The sequence below is a fragment of the Melospiza melodia genome, chromosome 4, assembly GCF_035770615.1.
Source record: "Melospiza melodia melodia isolate bMelMel2 chromosome 4, bMelMel2.pri, whole genome shotgun sequence".
Classification (NCBI taxonomy): Eukaryota; Metazoa; Chordata; class Aves; order Passeriformes; family Passerellidae; genus Melospiza; species Melospiza melodia.
In genome coordinates, this window is record NC_086197.1 from 54,864,017 (window position 1) to 54,889,130 (window position 25,114).

A 25,114-nucleotide genomic window follows, 5' to 3' on the forward strand; every position below is an offset into this window, starting at 1 on the left:
CTTGTAGTATCATCTCCCCAGAGGTGAAATAGTTTAGATGAAACTGTTTTGCCTCACCAGTATGCATCTTGAATATTTTTGTATGAATACATCATGCTCCTGAAGATCGCAGCCTTTGCCAGGTGTAAATGTGTGTTTTTAATGCTGCAGGTGCAATAGTGCCCCCTGGAAAGGCTCGTGGAGGATCGCCCTACAACCAGTTTGACATAATCCAGGGCGACCCGCTCAGCAGCCACGCAGGCCCTGCTGGTGATAGTTGGTTACCTGCCAAATCTCCACCAACAAACAAAATCGGAAGCAAATCCAGCAATGCCAGCTGGCCTCCAGGTATTACATAAGGGCAGGGTTTGTGTCCTTGCTTTGGGATAGATATGCTGGACCTTTCCTCAGCATACTTACTTAAGTAACCATTGCAACGAAAATACTTGGGTGGCTTGGCTTACTCTTGCTTTTGGAATTTCTTCCACATTAAAGTAGAACATAAATGTGAATTTCCAGTAAAAAATGTTGGGCTAAATATGAACTAACTGCTGAATTGCCTGAGAAGTGTTTGGTTTTTGTTCGGTGAACTCCTATCTTCTGTGATTGTGTGACTTTACATTTACAGAAAATTTAATGAGAACATATGTTCATAGAATACACACCAACATCTCCCTTCTTTTGTACTGATTCCTTATTTGTGCTGTGGTAGATTGACACGGTGTAAAAATTATTGATAGGGTGGAATCAAAGAAAAATATGTGAAGTAGGGCTTTTTGTAGGGCTTTTTTTGTGGTGATGGGAACACCACACTCTTGTGGTTCAGCTGTGTTCATGTCACATAAAGGATTGCAGCTCAGGAGTCTTTTGGCTGGGGTAGAAGTCTCTTGCTTTTGGGATGGCACATTTTTAAAGTTTTGTAGTTTCACTGGCAAAATTTTATGTTTCTGCTAGAAAACTCTCTAGGAAAAGTACATGTATATTTGAATATACACATAATTTCCTATATAAAACATTCATTTAACTAGAGTGGTGTCCTTGAAGTTGCACAGATTAATCACTGGTGCGGTTCAGCAAATAGTGGTTGCTGTGATTTTTCTCTTGTCTGGAAAACAGTTGCATTCCAGGGGAACATTACTAACTCAAGTACAAAAAAGTAAAAGTCCAGGTACATCTCTTGGGTAAAGCAGTAGCACAGACCTTGCATCAGAAAGCATAGGAATCTATGTGACAGACGCAACTGCAGGAAATCTAGAAAATGTAGTTGAAAATTTTTGAGGGAAGCCCTCAGTGTCTAACTCCAGCAGGAAAACATCTTCTGATGAGCTAACAGAGCTAAATAATTAGTTCTCTCAAAAAAATCTGCACATTCACAAACTTTCATACTGCTCACTGCATTCTGTAGGTATGTTTCTGTTATACCTCTGTCAGCCTGGTTGTTAGGTATGGAGCTTTTTGGACTGAAGTTGCTGTTCATAATGCCAGAAACTCCCAAAATGTAATCTTCTCTCAGGCTTCACTCACAGACTCATCGTTGCTGAACTCGGCCACCATTCCCCTGTATTATACTAGGACAGTACTGCTTGGAATGTTACAAGAGACACATGAGGATCAGCTCTGCCATGTTTCCAAGTTTTGGAGCAGCCACTGGCTTTGGCAAGGTTCTTGGTTCCAAAACTGTTAGAATAAAAAGCTAAAAAAAAAATTTAAAAGCTTGATAGCTACTCTTTGCCCCTTGTTGATATCATAGACCTTCCCTAGTGATATCTGTAGTCCCATTGTCAGTCATAAGTAAATTTTTTTGTTGCTGACTGCCTCACCACGGTGAGAGGATAAGTGAAGTTCACAAATTCTGAACATAAAATTTCACTTGTGAGAGTAGCCCAAGACTATGCTTGCAGCCCTCATGTAACAGATCCCCAGTTTTGGCAGGTGGCATTTACTCAGTCATTGCTGTTCCGCTCTTACGAGATCCATTGGCTGCTGGGACAAGTTACTGTTCCACGACCATCAGCCACTTGAGCTGTCTCATAGTCTAACCTATGGGCTTCATTGTCAAGGAGAACTGAAATCAAGATCTACCTTATCAATACAACACTCTGATAAAGAATGAAGACCTAAAATGGCCTTTACTCTAGGTTCTTCTCTACAAGCTTGTAGATGAGGTCCACTGTCAGTTCCTGGCATGGAGATAGAATTCTTCTTCCCAGTGTTGGAAAAAAAGTTGTTAACAAAAATGAGTTCAGAAGAGAAAACCTCTTGTAATAGGTGCATTTTGCCTTTGAATGAAAACAGTGGGAGCTCAGCATTCACCCTGACTACACCTTTCACATTTTCCTCCTAAATGCCATCTGCTGCAGAAATTCTGCCATTCAAGAGAGCAGTATTGTTCAGCACAAAGATAAATGAAGTGGTGCCCAATCAAACTGATATCACAGCTGGAGGTGAGAGTAAGTTTTGCTGCATTGGTGAGAGCTATGTCGTTTGGTTATGCTGCACAGACTTGCATTCTTGGGTCATACTTAGACTGCGAATTTCCCATTCAAGATCAGTCAAACTTCAAGCAAACTGGCCTGGATGTGTCTGTCATGGTTTTCACAGTAATCTTACGTTTGAGCTTTTTGAAAGGACCTTTCAGATATCAGTGGAGAAATGCATTTCATGTTGTCTTTACTGCCTAGAAATAAAAGAGCATGTTTGTAGACAAGAGTTGGTGAGTGCATGATAACGACTGTCAGCCCCAAAGGAGAGTTTGGAAACTTGTCAGTATGCTGTAGTTCAAGGAAATGCTTTTCCAGACCAGGATTACATTGATGAGTGAATGTGTTCATAAAGAATGATACCCCTGATCCTTGGAGCCTTGTTTGTGTAGTCATTAACCTTTTGATTAGAGCTTTCTGTGCACTTAATTTTCAGTCTCAAAAATTCTCAGAATCTTTGCAAGTAGAAGACTTGGACTTCCTTTTTGTTTTTTTTTTTTTTTTTTCTCTAAACAAGTTCTAATTTCCAGGTTCTAACCTATGGTCATGGATTTTTTTGTCTCAGAACAGAGAAGATATTTTGAGTAGACCCAAGAGCTGTATTGCTTCTTCCTTAACAAAAGGGAGATCCTGCTTGTCAGGCGGGGTATGGCAGTATTTTGGTAGTAGCTGAGCGGAGTCCTTGCATGATGCAGTGCTGATTGCTGATAAAGTGTTGATACCTGGATTATTTTGTCGAGTTAGGGAGATGTAACTGATGTTTATAAAATCATGAAGGCAATGAACAAGATAAATGCAGAATTGTAGTTCATGACTCCTGCAATGAGTGCAAATGCTAGAATTAACAGGATGTAAATTTTAAAGAGATGGGAGCTTTTTTTCCATCAGGAGTGGTGAACTTGCAGGTTATGTTGTTTTCACAGCTTCTTGAGACAGATGATACTGGCCAGTTGAAACAGTGATTGGATAAAATGATGGAAAAATAATTTCACAAGCTGGTGCTAGCAGAGGGTATTTCTGCCATCTAAGTTAGGACAGCTCTGGATACTGGGAGAGTGTGAGGCCAATAGTCCACAGATAGTGGCCAGGTTTGTGTTCTGTCCCTTAATGGTATTTCTCCTACTGCTGTTAGAAAACACTGGACTAGATGGACCATAGTTCTGACCCAGTGGGATATTTCTTTTTTCTTCTCTCAGATTCTCCTGTACATTATCACAGTCTAATACTGCCCTTGCCGTGGCAATAATTTGAACCAGTAGTATCACATTTTCTTCTGCATTTGTCTGTGAAAGTCATAGTCTTGACTATAATTCTTCATTGCAAAGGTGACTGAAATGAACCCTTCCATGTCAGATTCATCCTACCTTGCTTCGTTCTAGAGAGTGCATCTTGGATCCCACTTTTAATAATGAATCTTTAATTACACTCAAATAATCTATTATTAATTATTTCCAAAATTCAGGAATTCTGTAGCTTGGACTTGTATCTGCAAGGGATGAATCTGCCACCTTTGCACTCTTCTCACACTTACACAAATTGTCACATAGTATATGAAGATTCTTAACTTGTTCTTGTGTTTGTCAGTTTTACTTTTGCACCACTGCTTCCAGAACTGACCACAGCACTGTATTCATTGAAGGAGCCAAGTTACTGATCTTTCTTACAGTAGTTGGAGTCTTGGTGTGTTCATATTTAATATAGTTCATCTTCTTGTCTTAAAATTCTGGCATGCCTGGAGCTATAGTTCCAACTAAAGCATGATAAGTATATCCCCATCTCATTGTGAAGCATGAAGAATGACAATGAGTATATACATTACTTTTACCACAAGGCATCTCATCTCAGTATTGATAGGTAATGTATAGAGTGTGTGTGTACATACAGTGGGATGTGTCAAATGTATTTCCAAACTCCTAAAGTAGGTAGCCTTTCCTGGAGAAAGGCTTCTGCACACACACCAAGTATGTGTACAGAATCTAATCTTACACATCTTATATGGAATTTATTAAAACTGTTGAAACCTCATCTGAATGTAGCAAAGCAGAAGCACTTAAAGGGGTACTGGATGCCCTTGTACAACTTTTTTTGTAGTGTAGACCTGTATTCATATGAAACCAGAGCTAGTGCTGTGGGAGGAACTGTGAAATAGATTACGATTCTAACATGCAATCTTTTTTTTTTGCTCCTAAGGAATGGTGTAAAAGACAGTTGTTTACCATCCTGAAGTACTGTCAGCAATTGCTTCTAGTAAATAACATTTCCGTGATTGCATCTAATTCATTTTTCTCTCCTGTCTCAGAGTTCCAACCAGGAGTGCCATGGAAAGGTATACAAAACATTGACCCTGAATCTGACCCCTATGTGACCCCTGGAAGTGTGCTGGGGGGGACAGCCACATCTCCCATTGTAGATACTGACCACCAACTTCTGCGGGACAACACCACAGGTAAAACAGTGCACATCTGCTCTGTGCTGATCACTGTGATTATCAGTCTGATAACTCAGGATCGTGTGCTCATTTCAGGCAAACAGTCTGTTGCATTTGTCTGAGAAGGAGAAGGAAGCTGCCCGCCTTTGCACTGTGGCTGGGGGCACCTGAAAGTTTGGCATTGCTACAGTCGTGGCTCTCTGGAGGTTTAATGGTGTTACAGAAATCTCTGAACTTGGTCTCCTCTTTCTCTCTCCTTTTCTCTTTGACAGGGTCTAATTCTTCCCTCAACACCTCGCTGCCTTCACCTGGTGCCTGGCCCTACAGTGCCTCTGACAATTCCTTCACCAACGTTCATAGCACTTCAGGTATGCAGGCTTTGAAACTTAACCAGACAAAGCATTTTTCATTTAGCACTAGTTCACTGTTGTTCCACTGGGAGTATTTAGTCCATTGTGTGTAACAGTGACTGGGGAAGACAAACACTGAATAGAACCCCCTCCTTCCTCTCTCCCCACCCTTTATATGCTGAGCATTACTCCATATAGTATGGAATATCCCTTTGCACAGCTGGGGTCAGCTGTCCTGGCTGCATTTCCTCACAACTTCTTGTGCACCCTCATCCCTCCTGCTGGTGGGAGGATGTGAGGAACAGAAAAAGCCTTGATGCTGTGTAAGCACTCCTCAGCAACATAATTAAATCATCTGTATTTATCCATGCTGTTCGTGATACCTTGTGAAGGCTGTCCTAAAACAGAGGCTAGGCAGAGTTAAATAAAGTAGGTATTTATTAAAAGGCCTCAGTGGCTACACCTTGGGCAGTACAAGAGCCCAGCCAGGGTTACACCCAAGATGAACCCAAAATGGTCACAAAAAAGGATGACCAGTCACAAGGTCTCACACTTTAATGAGTTCTGGTCCATTTGCATGTTGGAGTTAATTGTCCAATTATAGCTTTAGGTTGTGAAGTCCCATCCTTCTTGTTCTTCTCTCTTCAGTCCATGTTGTTTATGCTCTTGGCCTGAAATTTGGGTCAATTGTCTTTGGTCTCAAGCTAGGAAAGGAATTGTTTTTTTCCTAGTTACTCTGTGAAGAGAGCTTACCATCCCCTTAATATGAAGCTCAGAACTACACATTAAAGCAGTACAGAATCTGAAAAACATAAAAGCTAAAACCTAAGACATCATTCCCAACACAAATCCAAAACACAGCTCCATGCTAAGTACTATGAAGATAAATGACTCTACCCCAGCCAAAACCGGCATATTATGCAAGTTAAAGAATGAGTAGTGGGAAACAGCAGATGCAAAAGGAAAGATAAAAACAGTACATGTACAATCTGTTGACAAGTCAAACTTTTAAAATATTACCTGCTTGTGTATGTATTAGTAAAGGTGAGTGATTTTATTTACTTTAACTTCAGGACATGAGAGTGCTGTGAAGGGAATGGTTTTGCCTTGTCTTTTATAGCACTCATCATTCCCTGAAATCCGGACAGAGAAGACATTTGGTCCTCTTGCTTTTAATGGTTGGCCTGTATATATAAACTTTAATATATGTCTCAGATGCTTCATAAGAAGGTCTCTGCAGCTTTCTGGTAAAAAACTGTTTGTGCACACACTTTGCAGTAAAGTGCTGGAAATACTTGCTCCAGATGAACCATTTGGATTTTAAGCTTCTTGCAAATGTCAGAATTTTTTCTTGAAGACATCATTGTCTTGACAATTACTTAAAAATGAAGAATTGTGTATAAATAACAGGGGTGATGAACAGAGCTGAGAGCTACATCTGGCTCGAGCTTCAGGTTTTTTTATCATATTGAATGAAAGCTGTGTTCAGGAGTTACCTCAGCATCTTCACCAAATGTGTTGAAAGTGCTCTTTAGTCCTTAAGAAAAACTGAATTCTTGCCACTGATTTGTGAGCTGACTTTGGTTTGAAGCACTCTATGCAGCATTCTAGTGACAGAGAAGGTTCCACAGCCTGTGGAAAGGAGTGGCATGTAGCAACTTCTTGCCTTTGCTTAATTTTTGTCTAGCACATAAGAAAGACTGAAGAGGTAAAAATATTGAAGTCGTGGTCAAATTGAGGAAATGAGACCACTGCTACATACCTATTTCTTTCTGTCTGCTGGACACAAGTGTTTTACAGTCAGAGAGCCAATCATCTGAACTGAGAATTTAGAATTCACCCATCTGTAAAGCAGAGTCCAGTGAAAGCAGGTTTTTAAGCACTTTCAAAGGTTAGTGCTTGGCCACCAAAGGTGGTACTGGCCATCACTGTGTCATGGAAATACAGAGATCTAGCTGTAAATTGAAGCATGCTTATACATGCTGAAAGCTTTATTATCTTGGTTTCCAGATGGGTTTATTTCATGCTGCCCTGGCATATCATAAATCTGTGTTATTTCACTTAATTTCAAATTACATTCACCACTGTCTGTGACTGAAGTTAAATGCACATATTTGCACACATTATGTTTAAGATAATGTTTGACACAGCCTTTCCCCACCCCATGTCCATGTTGGCTGGTTCTCAGTGCAGAACAATGAGGAATTTTCAAGGAATTATGACTTTTGAAATGTCCCTTGGTGTCAGAAGTTGTGGGAGAATTTGCAGTCTGCCTTATTTTAAAAACTGGCTTAGGCAGAGCTCACAAATATGCATGACCAATAGTGGTATTTTGGGGAGTGCTTTTATTTTTCTCTTTTATTGCATTTCTTTATAAAGAGTTCTTGAAATGTGTGAAGGATATCCACTATAAGTCTTTTAACAGGCACCTGCCTTCTAGTAAAAAAAAGCACTATCAAGATTGTTGAGAAGTCCAGCCGTCGCACAGCTAAGCAGCCCTCTATGCATTACTGCTGTGTCAACATTGTGGGAGCTTTGTTGGCTCTCAAGAAAGCTTTGGTCTTGTAGGGAGGACATCTTTAGGAGGCAACATTAGCTTAGTAGACCAAGAATGGTGAATACACCTTTTAGTGCTCTGCAGGGTTTTTTTTGCATGAAGAAGGTTCCATTTCATTAAACGTCAGTAGTGCCAAAATTTTAAGAAATTCTCAGATTAAATGTAGTGTGGACATAAAAAATGCAGTTCATCTAATTAATGATGTAACATTCTGCAATCAGCTACATTATCATAAATGATCCTGGTATATTACTTTTTTTAAATCAGCATGTGTAAAATAAGCTAATATTTACTTACACGTAGCATGGGCTACGTGTAAGTATGGTTTTGGTATGATAAATTAACTGTTGTATGATCCTGTGTTTCACGCTTGTCTCCAATAAAAATGCAGTCAAAAGACTTAGTGTGATAGGACAGGTACTTAATCTCACAAGTTTCTCTAATATATGCAATTTCTTTAATTTTCTAGCAAAATTCAGTGATTACAAATCAACGTGGTCCCCAGATCCCATAGGACACAATCCCACTCATCTCTCCAACAAGATGTGGAAAAACCATATTTCCTCAAGGAACACTACAGGGCTGCCCCGCCCACCTCCTGGCCTGACCAACCCCAAACCATCATCTCCATGGAACAGCACAGCACCCCGATCGGTCAGGGGCTGGGGGGCACAGGACTCAAGGCTTGGCTCTGGTGAGAACAAATCAACTGCAGCACCACTGTTCAGACCTGAGCAATGTATGTTTCACAGCGCCAGTGGTGTGGGGGAAAGAAAGTTGAAGTTGTCTGGTAATAGGAAAAAAGAGAGTTCCTTCTTGAAATGGAAATTTGCTGTCAGTAATTGGGGTGGTCGGGGATGGAATCCCAGGTCCTGCTGCAGGGAATGTGTGAGGAAGGGCTGAGAACTGCCAGAAGAGAACACCTGCTCCTTAGGGCCTTTCAAGACTAGATCCTTGCTGTATGTGAGAAACTCCTCAAGGATAAACTCTAGTAAAATTAATCTTGATGTGAACTGCGAGCAAAGATGTCATTTTGTTTTCAGGACTGAAGATTAGACTTTCATGTTTTAGCAAGACTGGTAATGCTAATTTTTTCTGAAAGACCTAACTGTAAAGAAAGATGATTTTTCTTTGTATCAAATCTGTCTTGATTACTCTGTCTTATAATTTGCAGCATCTACTTGGAGTGATGGTGGCTCAGTTCGTCCTAGCTACTGGCTGGTTCTTCACAATCTCACTCCACAGGTATTTTCTGTGGTTGTTTCTGGGGACTTGTTTGCTTTAGCAAAGATTTGTGAATTATTCAGTAGTTTCTTTTTGAATAAAATCTGACAAAATCAGATTTGTCAACATATGTAACATATTTCTACTAAACCAAGCTGCAGTCTGACTGATTTTTCTATTGTAATCTCTTCAGCTAATTTTATGATGTTCAGGTTTTGCTATGTGACTGTTAAAACATTTCTTTACTTAAGAGTTAGAAAGAATAATTGAACAGAAAGATTTTTCTTAGAAGTGAGGGTGAATTTCATGACTATAATATGAAATGGTTTATAGCTGTTCTTTGGGATGTTGTCAATAAGAAATTTAATGTAACTGCCAGTTTTTGCTTTAGTGTTTCCATAGTGAAACCACTGAATTTTTCCAGCGCTTCTGCCAAAACCAGTCTAGTTAGGTTATTTCTGCAAGTATTCTCAGAGCTTGCTGCCATTCTGAATGAATTCTGTGGAGATCTTGGTTTCAGCATTCACAATTAGTATTCAAGGCCTAGGAACAGCTTATATGATTATCAGCAGTATCCTGAGGTCTAGACAGAGAGTCCCTTCTTCAGCCAGATAATTTACCGTGTTTCTACAGTCTGCAAAAAAAGGTTGATGTGAAAGGAAAAGATCGCCCAAAATGGTGAGCTGTGCTCCTTCTGTAAAAAAGACTGTTTACCTTGATGTGAAGAAAAAGCACAGTTCTAAGTGTGGCTTGTGTGAAATACTTCAGTGCTGCTTTAGGAATTATTTAGTGGAAGAAGAATATATTTTGGAGGCGTTTAAGTTAGTAGGAAAGAGAAACAGATCATAGCTGTCTCGTTATGGATTCTCTCTTTATTGTGGATCAGTACACTAGAGAGAGAAGTGTAAAGGTTCAGATGGATTCATAGACTCATGGAATGGTTAGGCTTGGAAAGAACAAGATGTTCATTTCAAGGTTCTCTGCTTTAACCTTGACCATACCACCACACAACTTCCTTTTCCCTCATTTGAAGCTGTGTTATAAAATAGGGGGGAAAGAAGGAAGAAAGTAGCACTTCCTTAAGTAGTTGCACATACGAATCCCATTCATATGCCCATGTCCCTGTGGCACACCAGGAATGGAATCTGTCTGTACAGGACACCTGGGAGAGCAGCTGTTACTGGAGGTAAGCAACAAGCTGTTACTGCTGCAGAAGGAATGTAGGCAACAACTGCTGTGAAAACATTAGTTCAGATGGAATGAACATTGGTGGGTTTGGCAGCAAAATCACTGACTCTTTCTGTCACTGTTTCATAAACCACAAAGACAAAGAAGAATCAAAATAAATTTTAAAAAATTTCATTGTAGAGATATTTCCAGTTTTGCAAAAACCTTTTAACAAGTAGTTTATATACATTCTATTGAAATCAGAGGGCTGAAGACTAAGGCATTCTGGTTCCTTTAGTAGAAATTCTGATGACTGAAGATGGTTAGAAGTACAAGTTGTGTATAATTACTAGAAAGACTGTCGACGTAAGGATAGTGACAGTGTAAGAAACTCAGTGAAAGAGGGAAGACTGGACTCAAGCTGTAAATGAACAGGAAAGATAATTTAGATTATTCCATACTAAAGCAAAATCCATGTAATGGTGAGAAGTCAAGATATACCAGTTCCTGTTTGAAAATCAACTTCTGTCACCTTTGCTTTCTTCCCACTGCTTTCATCTGTTTTTCTTTCTGAGAGCAGCATATTTTTCAATTACTGTGACGAAGTCAGGATTAAAATATGTTTGGAGAAATAATTACAAACATCTGTTTCATCCTGGCTGTTCTTCCTCAGATTGATGGGTCAACCTTGAGGACGATCTGCATGCAGCATGGCCCACTGCTGACATTCCATCTGAACCTGACCCAGGGCACCGCCCTCATCCGATACAACACCAAACAGGAGGCGGCCAAGGCCCAGACTGCACTGCACATGTAAGCAAGGTTTTGAGACAAAAATCTTTGAGGGTGTGGGGTCGGTGGTGTAAGCCCCTAAACTCAGTGAAAATTTTTGAGTTTTACTAACCTCCTGAATTCCAAAGGCTTTTAACCTGTTCTTCATCTGTTTTGTTTAAAAGGTGGCATATGTGCATTTACCTTCATGGTATAGGCACTTTTATTGCTCTTGGTGTTAACGTTCAGAGCCTTAGTTTAAATTTATTAAGATTTCATTCAGGGACAACTGAATGTGGGGGCAGGGGGGTTGGGGTGTTTTTCTTTTTTGTTTTTTCCCCATTTGAAATGGAAGTTCTTTTGTTTTGAGTGAATTTCACTGTCAAAAACAGCTAAAGTTTTCCATGTCCGCTCCATTGTAGCAATGTAGCTGATGCCTCCTTTGGTTTGGACACCTATTAGTGTTGTTCCTCTGTTGTCTGAATCCCTTGCCCTTTTGGCTCTAACTATTTTTTTTCTTATGTGTCCCTTGCTGTGTAGGTGTGTGTTGGGAAACACTACCATCCTGGCTGAGTTTGCCACAGATGAAGAGGTTAGTCGCTTTCTGGCACAAGCTCAGCCCCCTACACCTGCAGCAACCCCGAGTGCACCCGCAGCGGGCTGGCAATCCCTGGAGACAGGACAGAACCAGACAGATCCAGTTGGACCTGCTTTGAATCTCTTTGGTGGGTCAACAGGGCTTGGGCAGTGGAGCAGTGGTGGCGGCGGCAGCAGCAGTGGGGGTGATCTCACTGGCGCTTCATTGTGGGGGCCCCCAAACTATTCTTCAAGCTTGTGGGGGGTCCCGAGCGTAGAGGATCCACACCGAATGGGCAGCCCTGCTCCCTTACTACCTGGAGACCTTCTGGGAGGAGGGTCGGATTCAATCTGAACTTAGAACTTTCAACTCTGACCTCGTGACCTTTTTTGGAACAGCAGCAGCACTAACTTGACCTTTTTCGTTTTTTTCAACTTGCAATAAATACATTTATAAAAGGAAAAAAGAAAACGGAGAAAGAAAAAAAGGTGGGTCATTGACAGACTGTCTGAGCACATAGTTGCCTCCCTTATATAACTTCAGTTTTTTCGTTTGGAATATGAATCCAAAAAGAGAACATATCACTCTTGAAATACTTGAATCGTGAACGCCAACTTAGAAAGACAATGTGAAGCAAGTACACATACCATTTAAATTTAAACAGAAAAAATTAAAAAAATTAGTTTCTAGTTTTTCACTTTTTCATGTTATACGGAAGTTGTTGCTAAGAAACATATATACTGAAAAAATAGCTTTTTAACTTTGTTTGCACTGGGTGTGTTTCCGTCCTTAGGTCTACCATGTTGGGTTGGGGTTGGGGAGGGGTTCAAAAGAATAAGGGGGGGAGGGAAAGACTTGACGGAGCCTCACTTTAAAAACAAAAATAAAGACAAAAAAAACCTAGAAAAAAAATTTAAAAATTAAAAACCCACAAAAAAAAAAAAAAAAAAAAAAACCGAAAAAACAAACAAAACAAAAAAACCAACACTTTGTGATTGGCTGGTTGATAAGTACCAGTGTGTTCTGGCACATGTAACTGCCCACGTGTGCTTGTCTCTGTGTGAGTGCGTGTGCACATGTTTGTGTGTGTGCATTTTTTTCTCTATATCTATAATCTTGAAACGCTGCATTGCTGATGGTCTACGGGCTGGCTGGCCATCTGCATGTCTTGATTCTGAGAGCAAGACAGGCATGGTGGAGTCCCTGTGGCTGAAGCGGAATCCAGTTGGGCTGGATTAAAATTTGTCAATAGGTTTTTTTAAATTTGTTTAGCAGGGTGCTATCTCAAATCTGCAGATCATACAGAGTGGATAGTTGCTTCCTAGCCCTTGTTCTAACCCTGTGGTAGAGCAGAACACTGCCATATCCAGAGGATTTGGTGAGAGGGGAAACAATGTTGTCTTTGAGTAAACAGTATCTTTATTTATGTCTGCATGTGGGGTTTTTGTGCTGAATGAACCCTAGAGTGTTTGTTATGTAATGCAAGCCATTTATTTCTTCCGACAAGGGGAAAAGAGGAGGAAAGAAGACATTGCCATTTTTTGTGCATATAGACAAATGTTCTTTTTCAGTCTCTTGCAAGCTTCACTACCTTTTAAAAAAGAGTGTTTCTTTTCTTCCCCAAACTTAAATAAGCACCTGTACTCATTCTGGAGGAATCCATCAAAAGCTTGAAAATCCAGCCCAACCAAATTAGCCGTTTAGTTGATTTACTGCTTCTGTTAAAACTGACAAAAAGCTAAATGGTGTCAGCAAAGTGCCAGCCAGCCTGCCTCATCTCCTGAAAGCACATGCAGCCAACTCCTTCCTGCGTCCTTCATGGTGAGCGTTACCTGTGCCAGGCCTTGGTGTCATTACAGCGCCAGACCATCACTGACAGAAACGTTTACTTACGAATGTTCTTAAACCAGTGTGTACTTCAAAGGTTTCCTTTTGTTTCTCTGTGTTGTGTTTTTTCCTGTGTACGTGGTTTTGCTTAGGGAGGTATATAACTAGCAAAGACTTTTTTTTTAAAAGAAGTATTGCACCTTTTTGTTTTTTGTTTTTACTTTTTTCTGTACTGTTGCTTTTTAATTTCTGTATTTAAGGAAAGGTTTGGGGTTTTTTTAGCATCAGTGTAGTAATACTCTGGGCAGGATAGGGGTGACCTATAATCCACAGTGATAGCCAGTGTGTGCGTGCATGTGTGCGCTGGGAACAAAACTTTTAAGACCTGTTGTTGAGAAAAGAGTTGTAGCAGACTTGAAGGAACATCCCCTGACACAAAGCAAAAAGCTTTTTGTGGGGATGGGGCCGGGGGAAGAGGGAAGAGAGATGCCGGTACTTTTTCCATAAGTGCTAGGACTTCCATGCAGCATTGTCCAGCTGTTACACTGTCTGACAAAGTGCCGACCTTCTGTACCAGCACATACCTGTCCATTCCAGCCCTCAGAGGGAGCAGTGCTTTATCACCTGGCCGAGGGGGGCAGATAGGGGGTCTGTTTCTTCAGCCTTTTCATTGAAGGATGTAACCATGTCTAATGCATTTAACTCATGGGTTTGGTGGGCAGAAGCAAAACCAGATGCAGGTCATGGGGGGAGGTTGGTGCGCGCGCGTGTGTGTGTGTGTGTATGCCTGTGTGCTGGGGGTGGGAGGGAAGGGCTAGGGAATTACATGGCTGTTTAATTTTATTTGCCCTTTCTATGTAAACCCCAATGTCACAATGAAGACTGACTGAGGGAAATGCTGCATATACACATGCCTGTAGATTTGTATGCAAAGCGTTACGTGATAAAAAAGTATGAGTAGGTTTGTATTTGTTTAGTAAACTGGAGTATGCAGCATACTCTAGCCCCTTTGGAAAATACTTTCCTATCATGTCTCCTCCATCTATCCCACCATGCACAAAGAAACAAAATGCTCTCTTTCAGTTCCTGCTAGCTGGCTAGTAACCCTTGTGTTCAGGCATCTGTACAGCTTTGTTTCTGCTCAAAGACCAAGCACGCTCGGACACGCAGAGCAGGTTCTTAAAAGTCCCATGCCAGCAGTACTTCCTAGTGAAGCACCTTTGGCCTGAGCAAGCCAGTATCTGTTCTGTCACATGGTCTGCTATACATGCTGGTTCATTGCTGTGTTCCACCCTCACTTCTCTCTCCCAACCTGCCCTAAGGTCCCTTTTCCTGCACTTTGGGCTAGTTGACTTCATTGCGATACTACGGTGAAAGCCGGGTGCTAGAGCCCCTCTTGTTTACAAGACATAATGAGGGATTTGAAATATTTAAAAAGAAAAGCTAAATTGTTCTTCCATTGTAAGCTTAAAGGGAAAAAATTAAAATGTACAAAAAAAAAAAAAAAAGACCAAAAAGTGCATATATATATTTTAGATGAAGACTAACTCTGGGAGCATTTAACAGTGTTTTTGTTTTTATTTTAACATTTTATTTTCCTGCTTTAAATTTGCAAGCATTCTCAGGAATTCTAGGGTAGGAAGCCAGTTTTTTGAAGATGGTTTATTTAACCTTATCCTAGATAGATGGCTGTTTCTTGTTGATAAACTTTTACAAGTTCCTGAATCTTCAAAATGTTTGAAAGTTTTTACTTTAAAATAAAAATGCTAAAAAAAAAATAAAAAGAAAAAGAAAAAAAGAAAAAATCTCCAAATGTTACTGTCAAGCGAGGGATCAAGAATTTTAAAGACTTTCTAAATTAAGATACATTAAGAAAGCTTCTCAATATCAGCAACAGGAATTCATTGCAATCTTAAACAATTTGTGGGAGAAGGGTTATCATTTATTGTGCTTTGTTACTCATGCAGACGTGTGCAGTTGCATGGAGAAGAGAAGTGTGTGAATGGAAACCTACTATCCCCTCTCGATTGAAAACTAAATAAAAATATTCTTCCAAGCACCTTTTTGAAGCAGAGTGAAAGTATAAACCTTATTAAAATGCAGTAGAGTTTAACTGAAAGAATCCTCGGTTAGGACGACTAGCAGGAAATACACAATGGTGCTTCTTTGAACCACTTCTGAGCAGTGCTAAAGTAAACCAGTGCTGACGGATTACTCAGTAATGAAGTAGTTCTATTAACCTGCCTTTTTCAGTACAGAAAAAAAAGAATATGGAAAAACTCCACAAAAATGTACATTGGAAATCAACTTCCCTGTTTTCAGCTACTCGGTCAGTTTATTCCCCACTTGGAGATTTGCTGCTTGCTTTTCTTCACCCACCCCACCTCCCAGTCTTTGTTTCTTATGAGGGAAATAGCTGTTAAACTCCTCTGTTCACCCTGTTGCTGCTGGCTGTCAGGGCTTACAGTCTTGAACTTAAAAGTTCGGTGTTGGGATGGCCAACTTCTGCCTCCCAGCTCTAGGGGTCAGGGGCTTACTCGGCCTGAAACGGCTCGGCTCAAACCACAAAAACCGCGCTAGTGCCTTGTTACATGCACCCACATGCCCTACAGTAGGGGAGGGGAGGGAAGACGAGGCAAGGTGAGGCAGTGTAGCCACTTCATGGAAATAGATGTGCCCATTCTTAAGGGAAGAAGAGCATGCCCGTGTGAGCAAGTCGTGCAATGAGTTACTTAATAGTAGTTAAGTTGTTGTTGTTATTATTGTTAATAAAAGAAATCAGATGCCAAATTCTGTCTTTCTCATAGCAGCTGCCCAGTGTTTTCATGTTGTGCTGCGTGTGCATGTGAGTCTATTGAAAATAATGCATCAGTAGTAATAATAATGTGCTTCAAAAATCCTGTTGTGGGCCAGTAGAAGGAGGGTTTACTTAGAAAGTTTAGGATTCTATTTTATTTTATTTTATTTTATTGGTTTTTTTAATGAGAGAATTTGAGTGCTTTGCCAGAAGCTGTGTTTTATCAAATCAGCAGTGTCCTAAAAGAGAGGAAACCATAGCATTTAGTCAAAAAGGCTGACAGACTTGACATTCACTTGGAAGTGGATTGTGACTGACTGCTGAAGGGTTGACAGTCAGTAAGTTTCAGCAGTCTGCTGGGTCCAAACCTATTGTAGTACAGCAGTCTGCTCCTCATTTCCTGAATGTGCATCCTGTAAGTGTTAGTGACTGTCTCCTCAGTGACAGTTTCCCTACATTGTCAAAGTAACATTAATCTATATTCCAGCTACAGTTGACAGATCTGTGTGGCTTAGTCAGGGCGCTCTCAACCATTGCAGGTGGTGTCTGAGAATTGTGCTAACCAGACTCAACTGCTGGGGACACCCGTTGCTTAATGTTGTAAAAATTCTGCTGCCATTTGAGCTCCTAATAGTGAAAAGTCAGCAGGAGTTGATGTTAGGGTATTTCTGGGCTTTTACAAAACTGTTCCCAGGACGGAGTCATTGGCAGCATCTTGTTTAAGCATGTTGGCAAGGTAGGGAGAAGAGGCTGGGGAAAGCACAGCTTGGAATAGACTAAGGGCATCTCTTTCCAGATAAAAATCCTGCCACTTTGCTTACCCTACCTTGCGGTGTCTATCAAGCTGGGAGCTTTTAATCTGGTAATTCTTTGCTCTAATTGAGGATTTTGTCTTAGCAGTGACAACAGAGTCTAGTAAGCAAAACGAAGTGTGGTACAGCTCAGAAACCTGTGTTTAGACTTCTGACATTTGCTTTGGAATACTTGCCATCTTTTTCCAGTGTTTTTACATTTCTACCTGGACATTTGCCTAGCAGTCTTGAGAGTGGGGTTTTTGTTGGTTTGGGGTTTTTTTACAATCATAAGGTGTCAGGTTTTTCTTACATATTTTTTTTTTAATTGTGCTTCACATTAAGTGGCTTTTGTAATGAGTAAGAATGTTAAGCCAAGTATGTTTTTGCCTCTGCAATATAAACAGGTTGTTTTCAAAAAACTGGGTGGGATAACCATCTCAAAAATTAAATAACAATTAAAAGTTTATATTAAGTTGGCCTCTTTTTCTTTTTTACCATGAAATTTCTAAGCATTTATTCCTTAGAACTTTTGCCCTATTTTTTTCTTTTTAAAAATGCTGCCACATCTTCCACTGTGTCCTATAGTGCATCCAAATAGTACTGTAGTTTTTTGGGGGGAAATTTTGGTTAGGTTGCGTTTTTTGCTTCATTATGAAGATGTAGCTCTTAAGTTTCTTATTTTGTTTGTGCATATTGTTTTCCTGTTGACTTTTAAGAGGAGCACTGTTTGTATATCTGAGGTACCCAAATTTGAAAAGCCTGGTCAATGAAATTAGCTGGATCAGGGTTAACATAGCAGATGAGGACCTGTTGTGTTTCCAGTGTGTGTTGCATATAATGCCTTCACTGTAAATCATGTGACCTTAGTGTCTAGGTTCTCAAATGGATTGAAATGCAGGTTTTGTGGAGGCTGGCTAACATCTCAGGGTAATAGTCCTGATTGAGTAGAAGGTAGGGGTTTTTTTCTAAAGATGTAAATTTCCCTTAACAGAAGCAGCTTTCTTAATTGTAAATATGCATGCATGGTTTATGGGCAGGAAAGTAATACCAAGACAACTACATTGAAATTAATTAAAAAAAAAAATAAACAAATGCTGTTGATGTGCAACTTTGATTCTGAATCTGAAGCAGCATACACAGAATCCGTTGGTTTGTCTAAACTTATTTTGCACACAATGTCATTTCAGTTCTGTTGTTTATTTGCCACTGCTTTGCAGTTTTAGGAACTGATACTGTTAGATCATATGGTCATTCCCACTGTGATCAAAACACAGATATCTAAAACACAAACTTTCTTCCCCTTTATCTCCAGTACTAGACTTCCACCTGTGGCAGAAGGATGGTAACAGTAGTGGGGAGAAATATGTGAAGTTTCCCAGTGTAGACAGAGTTGGTACTCCCTGTTGTCCTGAATTCACATCCAAACCTAAACCACAAAGCAACTGTTAGGCTGTAGTAGACCTGTTGGTTGGACTAAATGACAGGAGCCATACTGGAGATTTTTAGCAGCCGTGCCTAGTCCGTGTCCTTCACAACATTCTGCATAAGTGTCCCATCACTGTAAATACCAGTGTTGCTGAATTTTACCAAAGTTCCCTTGCAGTAGATATTAGGAAACAGGTCCATTTTGTGGTGACTCACCAAGCAGAGCTTTGCCTACAGTAGACTTTAAGGGTCTGTCTACATTGCTGTCAAAATTGAGTCAGGGTCCTGTTTAAAATTATAGTGCTCTATTTTGTGGTGTTACGTGACCTTAAACTTTGTGATGTAGTAACTGTAGCTGCTGTGTATGAAAAGTGATTTAAGGTTTCATCTGTGCTACAAAAAGCGCCACAGCTCCTGGTGGGTTGGAGCCTACTTTTAAAACTTGTCAGGCCACAATAAATGCAGTTTCATCTGTAGCGCGCAGCGGACAACATCTGTTTGCATCAACAGTTTGCCTGCGCGTTGCTTTTCATCAAGCTATGCAGGAAAGCTTTTCTCTAGAAGTCTCCCAGAGTCCTAGCAAGCTTCTAGCAAATCAAGTGCCCTCTGCAAAAGAGCCATTTTTGCCCTGTTTGTGTGATAGTTGGACTGGTGACATTCAGCAGTGTTAGGGTTCCTGTAAACTTTGTAATGAGAAAGGGAGTTTTTTGACTTCATTCTGACAGCCTTTCTGTAAAGTAATAGAGAGCACTCCAGGGAAAAAGAACAAAAAAAAGGGAAGAATGCACTGTGCCAGCCAGCGTTAAGTATTGAAGTATTTTAGCAGCAAACATTCTTGACTGTGATGGGCAGAGGGGAAGAGACTGGAGTGCGCAGTACAAGGAGGCCGTGTTCGGCGAGCAATGTTTCCTTGAGCACTAAATGCCTCTTTTTGGCTGTTAGTGTGTGTTGTTACCTTCACAGAACTAACTTCCTCATTTTTTAATGTTTGTTTTTATTAATTGAGAAAAGGTGGAAGCTCCTCCTGTTTCAGATGAAACACAACCAACCATAAGTGATCATTTTCTTCATCAATTTTTGTTGAGGTTGCACAGCTTGTTAGGATAGCTATTTTAGTGACATGGTTATGATATTATGTGCTTTCTTCCCCCTCCCTCTCCCTGCCAGATCTGGCTTACCCTTTCTATATAAGGCGCTGTGTGGGTTTTTTTGTTTTGTTTTGGGGACATGTGGAAAAGAAGCAAAATGAAGTGAAAATGCAAGCCAAGGTAGAACAGCCTTACTTTAGGGGGTAGCCTTACAACAGAGCTTTATAGTGAGTGTGCTGTATTCCAAAATATGTAAGCCAAAAACAAACAAAAAAAGCATTCATTTATGCAAAAAAATTTAAAAGAGGTGTTTGAAGACTTCTTTAATATGTACCTTCTAAAGGTGGAGTAAGGTCTCACCAAGTGATAGGTTATTGTGATACTTCTTGCTGGGTCAGTAGGAATGGGTCGGGGTATAAGCGCTTAACGTTTCCTCCTATGTTTTTACAAGCAGTAAGTTAAATGTGGTATTTATGAATGTGCCTTTGTGAGTATAGTGACTGTCTAATTGAGGAGACCGCTTGGGCTGGAGGGGAGACAAGGGTCAATTTATTCTTTCAAGAGGTCAGACATTGAGATTGCAGCCCACTGGTCCCTTTTGACAAGCAGCATCATTGGCTGGTCTCTACACTGCACAATACGTATTCATATGTGGTAGAGATTGGGGGGGTGTGAAGGGATGTCATGTGATGCACACAGAAGCTGTTGATAGTTTTAGGCTAGTCTGCGTTGCAGGTTGAGTTTGTATATGTATTATGTGGCTTCTCTTTATGTTTGTGTGCATGAGTGTGAATGTGTGTGGCTTTGTTTTTTTGTAAGCACTGGAGAATTTGAACACAGTGATGTTTGAGACAAATTTATACATGTAGAGAAGATGATGTTTTGTAGCTTCTGTTAAATAGTGGGTGCAGGCACACTTTTACCCTCTCTGCCCGTGTCCTGATAAGTGAAACAGGAATTTTTTTTCAACCCTTCAACTTCCAGCACACTTAACGTTGCCATTTAAATGAACAGGGTATTACACAAGAAGAAAAAAAAGAAGTTTTTGAAATGGTAAGGTAGAAGTGTTTAAAAGGAAAAAAATCTGAAGTAATTTTTTGTTTCTTCAAAGCTGTTTGTAGCTAAACATGGGAATCTGCAGTGTCTCCTTCCATTTGTTTTTTTTTCCTAATAATTCACCTCTTCGTCCCACCCAAAACATGAGGTGTACAAGATCAAGAGCTGTTGTTGTAGCGCTTTGTAATTCCCACCCTGAAAAGAAACTCCAGTGGGATCCCTCAGCTCTATTCAGGAAGACAAAGAGAGGAGAGACTCTGCAGTTTTCTTTGCTTCGCTCTCATTCCTCTCTAATGGCCTTGAAATGTATTATTATGCAAATGTGAATTTTGATACTGAACTTAAGAAGAGGTTGTTTGTTCTTTTTTCAAAAAAAAAAAAAGGTCCCATATGTGGTCAGCATTGCTTCTTTATTTTGTAAGTGAATTGTAAACTATGCATTCTGCAAAGGGGGTGCAGGGGACAAAGATACTTTGCTAAACTGTTCAGGAGTTTCTGTGTCCATGGCATATCCATTATAGTTTGGGGAAGTGGGGAAGTGATAACTTTGAATTAAGAAGGAATTGATAACAACCTTTTTTTTTGTCAGAGGCTGGCCAATTGCTAACTGGGCAGAGATTTGAATAACCAATTTTGGCTGCAAAACAAAATCAGCTCTCAGCCTTGCACAGGGTGAATTCAGCCGCACAGTGTTAACCCAGGGCCTAAAGGGTGAATGGGACACCAGGTCTACCTGGGGAATATCTACCACCTCCTGTGCTCTGGCCCTTGTTAAGCTCAGGAAACCCACTGCCACAGGCACTGGGTTTTTTTTTGATTTACTACTCGTTTTCCATTTCAGCAGTCCTTGTGCTCTTCCAGGAGAGTTGGAATATGGCTAGTCCTTGGTATCCACACTTCCTTATCCCTAACATTTTCTTTGCTGCTGTTTCTGGTACTCTTCATACAGTGACAGAGCAGCTGTGGGCAGGATGGTGGAGACAATACTTTCTTTCTAGTGCTGATCAAAGCCCAGCTATGAGGACTGTGTATTTTCCATGGCAGCAGCTACTGGTGTTTTGTTGTCTGGCGTTGCTGCCAGTGACTTAGTGCTAATGGTGACAGTATGTGAAATTTTAGGGAAAGTAGACTGATATGTTCCCTCTATTTGAAAGGAAATATCCTGGTTTTATTATAAGGTAGTATCATAATGGTCATTAAAAAGGATTTACTTCCTCACATCTCCAAAATGTAATCATTGTGAATTATGTGCATTCCTTGAAGCTTGCTGAGCTTCCAGGAAGAGTCTCCTCAGAAAAAAATATAGATCTCACTGCTCTCTCCATCATTATAATAGGGACCTTTTGACTTGACTTTTTCCTTTATCCATGGTGAACCATGGTGAACCATGGTACTGGCATTATCTTAGGTGTAATATCATAGACTGAGATATTATCCTGCCTGTATTCAGTGTTTTCATGCAGCAATTTTATTTTTGTTGACATTCACAGTACTGTAATAAGTAATAGACTTGATGATCACTCTCGCATCTGTACCTGCCTTGCAGATGTGATCTTATCAGGGTTCCACTCTGTCAGAATGCCTTTTAAAAAAAAGAAAACAAAAAAAATCAGAAGCTTAAACTCATTCACAAAAATACCTCGTGGTACATTTTCCCTTTTGATGTAACTTTTTAAATCTTCGTTTTTCTTCTGAACTTGATGGGCTTTTATTTCAATCCATTATCTCCTTTGTAAAAAGATGTTTGAACTAGTGGTTTTGAGCACAGGTTTGGGAAGCCTGAAACTCCTGAATTTTAACATTGGCCATTACTCTTTCCTTGCCTTGGGCAAGTCATTTAACTACTTTGCCTTTGTTTTTTCTGTAAAGCGGGGTTGTTAATAATACTTACCTACCTCACAGGGGTTTTGTGAGGATCAACTAGTAATGTTTATCAAGTGCTTTAAAGAAAAAAGCATGATAGAAGTATTATGAGGTTTTCACAGCAAGATCGCTAGTTCTTTTTACATTGTTTGCTTGTGTGGAGGGAGATAACCTTTTTGATTTTTTTAATTACTCAATCCATTAGACACTCAGATCCTAAATGATAGAAGTTGATAGAGATTCAGTTACTCATACTCTTCAGTCTTTATACTTCTTTCCATCTTCTCTTCTTTATATAGTTATGCCAGTGTTGCTACAGGTCACATGTCTCCAGTACTTTTGGGTAAGCTTCAACATTGAAGTACTTTGAGCTTGCTGCTTCTTTCACCAGACCACCAAATCAGAAAAAGTTTGTGTACTTCTCCCTGCCATTAAATGGCAGTTTTGGTAGTGTCATCTTTGAAGTAGACACATCTTTTCCTGCCATCAGGAATGGGAGGTGGTGGTGTGTAGTTCCAGAGTGGGGACTGTAAGATGAAGAACCTGGCCACTTTATGCTGCTGCTCCAGGGATGAAGGGCAGAGTAGCTTCCTATGTCCTTCCCCGAGTTAATTTCAGTGTGTTACCAGTCACACTTCAAATGCAGTGTCTCTTCTTCTTGTCCACAACATACAGAAGCCATCACCTGCCAATAGAACGTAGGAACAGAGTGAATGATAGTAGATGCTGCTTGTGTATATGCCTTACAACTCTCCCAAAATGTCTCTGGGAGGGTGGTGGGGGATGAGGTCTTCATTGGGTAAATCTCACAGCTGTCAGGGAACCTCTGCTACTTTCTCCCCTCTCAATCACTTGGTCCCTGTTTCTTCTTTCTGGATGTGCGTCTCAGGGATGTGCATATGAGCCCATGCCTCTTGGAATTTGGCGTTTGAAATATCAAGAACCTGAAACCCTTCTGTCTGACACTCCCTGGTCCTCTCTGTCCTGCCTTGCTCCCCATGGCCTTAGGAACATCTCTCTACTGTTGCCCTACGCCACCCTCTCCATCTCTGCCAGTAATCAAAGTGAAGTGTGTACAGTGATTCTGCAGAGAAAGAAGCTGAAGTGATGCAAGTGCACTGTGGCATTTACACGCAGAGGTATCTTGTTTTTCTGCCACATCTGCTCTAAAGCCTGCAGAACACCTGATGCATAATGCTTTTTCTTTCTCATCTAGAAAGCAGAACAAACAGCAGTATAAATCTGATTATGGTAATTCTGTAATGTTTACTTTGAACTAAATGCTAAGTATTGTCCTCAAAGAACCAAAAAAACACCCACCTTCTAACAAAAATAACCAAATGTAATCTTCCTGGGTGCGGAAGAGGAAAGGGGAGGAGGAAAAGCAGTGACAGGGGAGCGTTCTGATCTATTTTCATCTCCACTGCTCGGCTGGAGGTGTGAAATGCTGCTTTGAGTTCCACAAACATAAGGGATTATGTTTACAAAGGTAAATGCCTTCTACCTGTTCAGGAAACTGGCTACTGGTGGGCATCGGGAGTTGGGCAAGTTTCTCTTCATTGCAAACAAGTAATAGGAGAAAGGTGTGTCCAGAAGAGGAATGGAGAAACAGATTCATTTCATCTAGTCTTGGTAAAATAATGCCCCCTTTTTCTCTCCTTATGGAATGGAGGGATGAGGTGGCTGAATAGAAAATCATTGGTGTCCAATATGGCTGGATTAGAAAAGGCAGCTTTTCTACTTTGCACATAAATAGGTAACAGGAAGGTACAGCTAAAGTCCTCTTGCCTGAAACACTGTCCCCCAGAAGCAGACATTGTAATAATAAAATAGTGGCTGTGTATATTGATGCTATTTGCAAGTTACCTGTAAGTGTTTATTTTTTTTCTTATACTTGAAATGGCTTCCTTTACTAAACTCTTACCTAGTTCTGGTTTCTCCCCTCTTTCTATAGTGTGCAGTAAGGAAAATTACAGGACAAATGGGGAGAATGTAGAGGAGATGACGCAATGACTTGCATATCCAGGTTTCATCTTAATTTCCATCCCATGTTCTCAGAAATGTTTGAACTTCCGAAGGGTTTTCCATGGACACAGAAACTCAGCACTTTAGAAGGTGCTCTTGTAAGGCTGGCTGCCCCCTTTTCCTCCTTTTCTATATTTTTATTTTACTTTTAGTATAGTGGTACTTAAGATCACTGGTTCACTTAAAAAGAAAAAAAAACCAATAAAATGTTTAAACTCTACTAATGTACAAATAAGCTGAAATGTTGCATTTTATGTGTATTTTTGCCATAGCAGGTACTGTATTTCTCATGCTGGATTTAGAAAAAAAAAAAAAAGGAAAAAAAAGAAAAAAAACAAACAAAAGGGTGACGTTTTATTGGAGTGTGACAAGTTAAGAGTAATAAAGAATTAAGTCGTCGTCATTTCATTGAAACTGAGAGATGGTGTAATACTTATATATAAGTTTTCTGAAGGTTTTTTTTTGGGCTTTTAAACAGCTTTTTTGGTTTTTTGTTTTCTTTGTTTTGGTTTTCTTTTTGGTTTGTTTTTTTTTTTGTTTGTTTGTTTTTTTGAAAGATATGATTGTATTATGTGCAACTCAGTTGCTTACATTATAACTACAAACTATTTTTGGGTTCCTGGAAAAAAAGAAAAAAAAATACTAATAAATGTGTTTGGCTGCTAAGCATTTAAAGCTCGTGTTTTGTGCACGTTTTGTGTCCCGC

General features: G+C 40.1%; 1 protein-coding gene across 6 annotated transcripts in view; it reads left to right on the top strand.

Moving 5' to 3' along the window:
- TNRC6B (trinucleotide repeat containing adaptor 6B) overlaps window positions 1-25,083 on the top strand; it is a 132,275-nt gene extending 107,192 nt beyond the window's left edge. For 4 of the 6 annotated variants that reach the window (XM_063154585.1, XM_063154588.1, XM_063154589.1 and 1 more), the window contains 7 exons: window positions 151-327; window positions 4,759-4,905; window positions 5,160-5,255; window positions 8,264-8,533; window positions 8,969-9,039; window positions 10,859-10,998; window positions 11,497-25,083. In XM_063154585.1, the coding sequence (XP_063010655.1) occupies window positions 151-327; window positions 4,759-4,905; window positions 5,160-5,255; window positions 8,264-8,533; window positions 8,969-9,039; window positions 10,859-10,998; window positions 11,497-11,887 (1,292 nt within the window). In that variant the 3' untranslated portion in view covers window positions 11,888-25,083. The remainder of the gene's footprint in view (window positions 1-150; window positions 328-4,758; window positions 4,906-5,159; window positions 5,256-8,263; window positions 8,534-8,968; window positions 9,040-10,858; window positions 10,999-11,496) is intronic. The other 2 variants (XM_063154586.1, XM_063154591.1) reach the window with 1 other exon arrangement.
- The last annotated feature ends 31 nt before the right edge of the window (window positions 25,084-25,114 follow it).